This window comes from Pangasianodon hypophthalmus, chromosome 3, assembly GCF_027358585.1.
Source record: "Pangasianodon hypophthalmus isolate fPanHyp1 chromosome 3, fPanHyp1.pri, whole genome shotgun sequence".
NCBI classification, from domain to species: domain Eukaryota; kingdom Metazoa; phylum Chordata; class Actinopteri; order Siluriformes; family Pangasiidae; genus Pangasianodon; species Pangasianodon hypophthalmus.
The window spans coordinates 1,342,501-1,350,000 of record NC_069712.1 but is presented as its reverse complement, the minus strand read 5'-3'; the positions used below and the strand labels follow the sequence as shown (position 1 = coordinate 1,350,000).

Here is a 7,500-nt window from a genome sequence, read left to right as displayed (position 1 = left end):
GTCAGGGGGCGTGGCACTGCTGCCAAACACACAACTCTGAACTGTGAACTGATATGTGAACTGATTAATGTTTAATAATTAGTGAAATAAGCCTTAAAAAAAAAAAACAACATGCCCACTCCCTCAGCCACGCCCACTCTCTCCTAAACCCTATCTAGTGTGGGATTCAGTTCCTTAGTGCACTACGTAGGGTCAAACACAGTCACCTCACAAATCCCATCTAACACAAGTGCACTAGTTTAAGCTGAAGCTCACTAGTGTGCACTACATAGGGTGTACAACAAGTGCACTAGCTCACTAGTGCGCCCTACATAGGGTACATCAGGCTCCTACTCCCTATGTAGTGCCCTAGAGAGACTAGTGCTCCCTACATGGGGAGAATAGCTGTATCCGTGTAGTGTCTATGGTGTGAAGCTGAACCGAATGCCACCTCGCTCCCTCTGTAGTGCACTTCATGTCCTGCAGGAGAGATTTAGGACGCAGCCGGTCCACGCAGCTCGGTGTAGCTAAGCTAACAGTGCTCCTGGCGCAGGGTAGCTGATTAATAACGCGGGTATCAGGACGGCGGTGAGGGTGTAGTGAGGGTTAGTGAGGGTGTAGCGCTGGACTGCACTCCAGCAGCCATGTTTTATTTCAGAGCGGAGAATAAAGTGAAAGTAAACTTACAGTCTCCACTCCAGAGGGCTGCGCCCCGGCGCTCTGTCCTCCCATCACACCCCTGAAGAAGTTCATCCTTCAGCTAAACGCCTTAACAAACTTCTGCAGCGCTTAATTTCCTCACAATCACAGCGCCGTGCGGTGTTTTCTCTCCGAAACCTGCCCCCCCACCCGTTTTCCTCCACCGACCGACCCCGGAAGTGCTCACGCAGCCTCGTGCGCATGCGCGAAGACGTGGCGATACGTGGCTCAATCGTCTCCTACCTGTATTCTGATAAGTCCCGCCCCCTCTCCCCCATCCCTGCGCTGGGATTGGTCACTGTGTCTCCGCGTTCTCGGCTACGATTGGCTGGTTGTTTGTCCTCCTCACGAGCGCCGGGTACACAGACAAACAAACGACGAAAAAACTAACAAACGCCTAATAAATGAATAAATATAATATAAATATAATATTAATCAAGATTTTTAATCAAGGGAATCTATTTACACAAATCTTTAAATACGGTGGTTTTAGTCAAGAGTTTCGTGATGGTAATTTTCAGCTGCGAGATTACGTTTTTCAGCGGCTTTTAGCAACATGCTAACTCGCAACAATTTTTTAAGTCATTTATACAATTTTAATTATTTTCACTAAAACAGGTTTAAAATTGACATCACAGTTGTCCAATCAGAGGACTGCTCGTGCGTTCGTGTGTGTGTGTGTGTGTGTGTGTGTGTGTGTGTGTGTGTGTGTGTGTGTGTGTGTGTGTGACGTCGTAGCCAATCCTCGCGCAGGAGGCGGGATTTTTCGGAATGTGGGTGGGAATAAAAGCTAAAAAAAAAAAAAAAAACAGCGGTTGGAGAGTGACCGTTTCTTAAAGAGACAGACACACATTAAAGCGCAGAGATAAAATCTATTTATTTTTATTAAATCAGGGGTCCAAGCACCGAAAATGCCTGAAAGACACGTTCAGTACAAGGTTCTGAGGACGTCCGCAAAGGTTGGGGCGTGGTCATAAATAGGGGGCGGGGCTAAGTCCAAATAGCTATTTCTCAGGAACCAAAAGTCTGTGGAATTAAATTTGTATCAAAAGTATTGGAACATAACTTTACACAAAACGACCAAAAATATACAATGAGAAAGAAGAAAAACTCTGAAACAGAAAACAGTGATCTCAGTCTTCAAATAAACAGCGTTCTCTTTATTAACAGTTTTCTAAGCTTCCTTTTCGCTAATCATGGTTTATGAACATGCTGCTAGAGTTTTCGTTTACATTCCACAAGTTTACGTTCGCCATTCTGGCACAAACCTCTCATGTGGGCGGGGCTTAACAGCTATTTACTCTCATTGGTTAGTGAGATTTGGATCGACACTGACTCTGAACTGGAAATAGAGACGCTCCTGAGCACTCATCTCAAAAAAATAGTCGCATGAGACTACTCAAACCTCAAATATTAATTACGAACTAATATACTAAGTAAGTAAGGAAGTAATTTCCACTACAAAGTACAAACATTATAAATGTACGGAGAACCACATCCAGAACATTCTCCAGAAATTCACACCACTCAAGCCTCTACTTCCAGTACAACCTTGTCACTTTAGCCTAAGACCTAATTATTTTTTGGCTAAGTTTTTTCCATCAGATAATAATATTCAGGAAAACACTTATCATTCAATCACATATTTAAAAAGAATGGTAAATAACACAAAAAATGTATTAAACAACAGCACACCGTCTCCTCCTCAGGGGAAATGTGATGTAAAAGAAACTGAGTGATTCCACTCTGCCTTCCGCTCTTTAGCCGCTCGGACCTGATTATCACCTGGCACTGTACAGATTGTATTCACTGTACCTCAACAGCCTGTTGTGTTTCATGGGGGAAATTTCTGTTACAAGACATTTCTTAAGAACTGTGAGACTGGGTCTCTGTTACCAAGGCAACAATGATGTTGATGTGCAGTCTTACACTACACATGCCCTTCATTCTCCGCTCCATAACACTTGTTTGTCTAATGGCTCTGATTGATTTTCTCTCTTTTCTCAGCTTCAGAATGCTTGCTTTTCTCCCATAGACAGCTCTCTGGTCTTCATGTTGGTTTATCCTGTTTAACAACAAACACAGTCTTCACAGGAGAAACCCAGAGCTCAGACCAAGAGTACACATACAGAGCTATTAAATGTTTAAACAATCAATCTAACAGGACACACCTGGGCAACAAGAAACACCTGTCAGTCACATGTTCCTGTATTTTTATCACTTGAAAAATGTGTGTGTTAAAACAAAAGGTGCCGTGTTCTGAGTTGTTTAATGCGTCTAGATGTAAATATCAGGACGTGAAAGCTGAAATTCTGATCTATCGTCTCATGTTCATCTTTTCATCTCAAACCCAAATGTCTTCAGTGTAGAGCAAAAAAACAAACAAAAAACAAACAAACAAAAAAAGAATTGTCTTTGCTGTTCCAGTTCTTTCAGAGGGGACTGTATTTGTGTTATTTATTTTAACAGGAAATAAAATTATTACTATTATTATTATTATTATTATTAGTCTGTTAAAGGAGTTGTGTAACAGCATTTACAGTCCGCCCTTTAAAAAAACACTTCAAAGTTTTTCAACATCTAATGATTTGCGCGTTAAGAATAATTTCAAATGTCAAAAACTAATTATTAATTTAAAAATATCTAATATATTAATTTTAAATATTACTTTTTTTAATATTAATTTAAAATTTATAAATAATTAATTTTTTCCTGAACTATCATCGCTAAAGACTTTGTTTCCATCCGGATTTTTAAACCGTGCGGACCGAGAGTTTTTTTTTTTTTTAAATCACACCCGTATTTTGACAAAATCCCGCCTCTTGAGCACGCGCCTTTTTCTGATTGGACAACCTTGCGTGTACATCAAACACTAGCGAATGCTCGCGCGCGGGAGGCGGGAAACGAAGAGCCAATCACAGGCGAGCAGAGTGTGAGTATGGGTGGGAAACAAACAAAAACGCCTCGTTGAGAGGAAGAGAAAGAGACAACAAGCTGATGTTTTATCTGAGGTAATATTTGTAAATGTTATTTTTGGTGAATATACTGATCCCTGTGAGAAAGTTTGTTATAAAAGAAGTTAAAGTAAGAATGGAAAAGAGAAAAGTGACAGTTACACTTTGTTAGCTAGGTGGATGAGGTAAGCTAGTTAGCTAGCTAGTTTGTTTCCTGATAAATAAAATTAGCTAGCTAGTTTTAGACGATGATTTATGTTTAAAATAAGCTGGTTATATTAATATCTACTTACATCCTGAGGTAAAAAAAAGTGTTCTTATATTAAACCAAATCAATCTGACTAAATAACATGAAGCTAAATCCTGGCTGTCAGTCAGGGAGTTGGTGATTAGCATTGATTAGCATTGGTTTAATGGTGTTAATGAGGTTTCTTCTCCACAGTCATGGCTGGAACTGTGAGTTTGGAGCTGGACCCTGTTTTCCTGAAGGGTTTGGGGTACCTCCACTCCAAGAGCAAAGACTCCGCCGAGAAGCTGAAGGCTCTGCTGGACGAGTCTCTGTCCAGAGGAAGTGATTCAGCGTATCGTACCTCTCTGAAGGTCATCAACCTGAGCGTGATGTTCTTCACACCACGGTAGTGTAGTTATGACCGTTCATATCTCACACATCTTCATCTTCTTCTCCTGTCGTGCAGGAAGCCGAGCTTTCCAAAGCGTCGGTACCCAAACTGATCAAACAGGACTCCAAATCAACGTCCGGCTCATCTTCATCGTCATCGTCGTCATCTTCGTCATCGTCGTCATCTTCTTCATCATCATCATCGTCCAGCGGTAAATCCAGCAGCTCGGAGAAAAGCAAGAAGGAAGTTGAGAAAAGACCTGCTGAGAAGGTGCTCAAAAACACTCGATTTTATATAATTTTACGTAAAAATCCCTCATTTATTTCAGCGATATCGAGATTTCCGACTTCCACGTATCCAATTTTCACTTTTGGTGCAACGAAGTTTCGTACGTTTTGAGGATTTTGCTTTTCTGAGGTGATCTTTAGTAAGCTAGCTGCCTCGCCACGAATAAACAGTAAACGTAAAAGACAGTTACGGCGTCTAAAGCCTGGATTATACTTACTTTTACTTACGCAATTTTCAAGATGGCGGTCGTTTGGAGTGTTACTTGTGCACGTCCTCAGAGACGACCTCTACGCATCCATGTGCGGAAAAACGCTGTTCAGCCGCAACGATATCTGATTTCTAGCTCACTCGGAAATCCGGACCCAGGAGCCGATCATATTCCGTCTCCACGACACAAAAGTGAAATTAAACTAAATTAACGAGCACAAAGAAGCAACTTTCATGATAAACCGAGTCGTAGCGTATTCATGACACGTACCGCAGGCACGCGCAGGTCGATTTCAAAAGCGTGTGTTTTTACAGTTTACGCAAAAACAGCGAAAATAGTTTTAAATTTTCTTTATCTTTTGAAAAAAAGTGTCTTTTCGGGAACACAAAGCGCTGTTTCTGTGCGGATGGGAGTGAGAAACATGTGGGCGGGGCTTATATATATATATATATATATGAATATTAAAATGAGCTCGGTGTGGATGATTTGTGGCGTTTGGTTGATGTAGTAAATTCCCCTGTCGAAGCGAAGACCTCACCTTGCTGCTTGTTCAGGTAAACGTGAATCTTCGGAGTGGTTTGTTCTGTTTCCTCTGCAGGTGAGGTCGGAGTGCGGAGATGCAGGTGATCCGCCCAAAAAGCCGCGTCTGGATAAAGCGGAAAATCGTTCGTCCCCCATCGCCTTCCAGACTAAAGACATTCCCATGGGAGACTTCAGCTACAGCGACGAGACCAACGCTGATGACTTCGCCATGGAGATGGGATTAGTGTGTGTCGTGTGCAGGTGCGAGATGGAACATCTCAGATCCTTCTGTACATCCAGGACAATTTAGACGTTCTCAGCGTTCTTGATCCGTAACGTCGCTATTTCTCTCGTTAACGACAGACAGATGACGGTGACTTCAGGGAATCAGCTGGTGGAGTGTCAGGAGTGTCACAACCTGTACCATCAGGAGTGCCACAAACCCCAGGTGACGGATAAAGACGTGAACGACCCGAGGTTGGTGTGGTACTGCGCACGCTGCACGCGCCAGATGAAGCGCATGGTGAGTGACATCTCCATATCACACCGTTAAAAAACGCGTAAGTATTGTAAAGACTAGCTAGGGCTCGATCGATTCATCATCATCATCATCATCGCTGACTTTCTGTTGGGAATCTACGTTTATCAGGGCCTTTCGCACCGCAGGAACCTTTTCATAGTACCTGAACTAATTGTGGAACTATCCACTTTTTGGTGTTTTCGCACCTCCGGAACTGGGTGTGATTTTAGTACCGACTGCCTTTTTCGAGAACCAAATGAGCTCCTACTCCGGAGCAGGGTCTAACCTCTAACAACTGGTTCTATCCGTGAGGTAAGTAGACGCTGATTGGCCGAACGCGTAGGAAAACGCCCTCACCCGCCATGATTTAAACCGCCGTGTAAACATACTGTAGTGTCGACTTATTCCACAAGTATGGAGAACAGCGATAGATGGACGCGAGACACGACAAACACAGCTCCGATCACAGCGTCCTCCATCCTCCGGCTGTTTACGTTGTTCTTCTTTGTTTCCGTTGTTGAACGCCGCAAACAAATGACGTCGCTGTCGACCGGCTTACGTCACTTCCTAGTGCCCGCTGTCGGTGCGAATGCAGCTCTTTAAACGGTACTGCGAAATAGTTCACGCAAAATCACCCAGTACTTTAGTACCGTAAATTTAGTTCTGGAACTAAAGCGGTGCGAAAGGCCCTATAAATCTAGACACTAGGGGGCGCCAGTCACTCATTATTTATTTTTATTTATTTTTAAACATTTGATTTAACAATATCTGATTGAATGTTAACATTTCAAATGTTATGTTGTTTATTTACATTAAATTCATAACATCATTACGGCCATGATTAACTTGAGAAAAAATGATGTCTAAAGTTGAACTAATTCTATTTTAAGCCCCCGTGTATGTGTGTTTGTGTAATTTCGGATACCTTCTGCATACGGTCAAGCCCACTGTCTGATTTAGGTAACCTTCAGTCCGTGGTTACGCACCTCTTACCCCGTTCTGAACACGTTTAGTCAACATCGGCGTGTTTACGGTGTTATTGTGTGTCAGGCTCAGAAGACGCAGAAGCCTCCTCAGAAGGCGAGTCCGACCGTAACGTCAGTCACGCCGGTGGTTAAAGACCCGCTGGTGAAGAAGGCGGAGCTGAAACCCAAACCAGACACGACCGGATCTTTTCAGGCCTTTAAGAGGACAGAGGTCAAGGTGAGGACTGAGAGTCGGCTATACGATATCCTGAAATATTTAACTCAGAGTCTCACACTAGCACAGGGCTAATGAACAGGAACATAAAGCACACTAATCATAATCATTATAATCATAATAATAATCACAATTATAATAATAATAATAATAATAATAATAATTATAATAATAAATTCAATATTCATTCCTGATCACTAGCTCAGATGCTAAGTCTCTCTCTCTCTCTCTCTATCTATCCCTCTCTCTCTTCCCCCACCCCCCCCCCCTCTCTCTCTCTCTATCTATCCCTCTCTCTCTCTCTCCCTCCCTCTCTCTCTCTTGTAATTAGCTGTTAATAAGATGTTTATTACATGTGATGTAATGGATTTATATAGTGTGTGTCTGTGTCTCAGGCGTCCTCTGCGGCGCTGGTGAACTCGGCGAGCAGCGCGTCGTCTCTCCCCTCGGGCAGCGCTCTCACTGGCTGGGCCGCCTTCACCAAAACCTCCGCTTCAGCGTCATCCGGAC

The 7,500-nt window shown here is 42.9% G+C and overlaps 2 protein-coding genes across 6 annotated transcripts in view; one reads left to right on the top strand and one right to left on the bottom strand.

Annotated features, from left to right (window-relative positions):
• Nucleotides 1-862, bottom strand: part of uso1 (USO1 vesicle transport factor) — a 27,490-nt gene extending 26,628 nt beyond the window's left edge. For 3 of the 5 annotated variants that reach the window (XM_034302831.2, XM_034302834.2, XM_034302832.2), the window contains exon 1: nucleotides 667-862. In XM_034302831.2, coding sequence (XP_034158722.2) covers nucleotides 667-732 — 66 coding nt within the window. In that variant the 5' untranslated portion in view covers nucleotides 733-862. The remainder of the gene's footprint in view (nucleotides 1-666) is intronic. The other 2 variants (XM_034302835.2, XM_034302836.2) reach the window with 1 other exon arrangement.
• A 2,698-nt stretch (nucleotides 863-3,560) lies between these two features.
• The window catches only part of ints12 (integrator complex subunit 12), a 4,457-nt gene continuing 517 nt past the window's right edge, over nucleotides 3,561-7,500 (top strand). The window contains 7 exon segments of the mRNA XM_034301860.2: nucleotides 3,561-3,689; nucleotides 4,075-4,232; nucleotides 4,328-4,522; nucleotides 5,347-5,531; nucleotides 5,634-5,793; nucleotides 6,841-6,993; nucleotides 7,386-7,500. The exon segment at nucleotides 7,386-7,500 is cut by the window's right edge and continues 281 nt beyond it. Coding sequence (XP_034157751.2) covers nucleotides 4,077-4,232; nucleotides 4,328-4,522; nucleotides 5,347-5,531; nucleotides 5,634-5,793; nucleotides 6,841-6,993; nucleotides 7,386-7,500 — 964 coding nt within the window. The 5' untranslated portion in view covers nucleotides 3,561-3,689; nucleotides 4,075-4,076.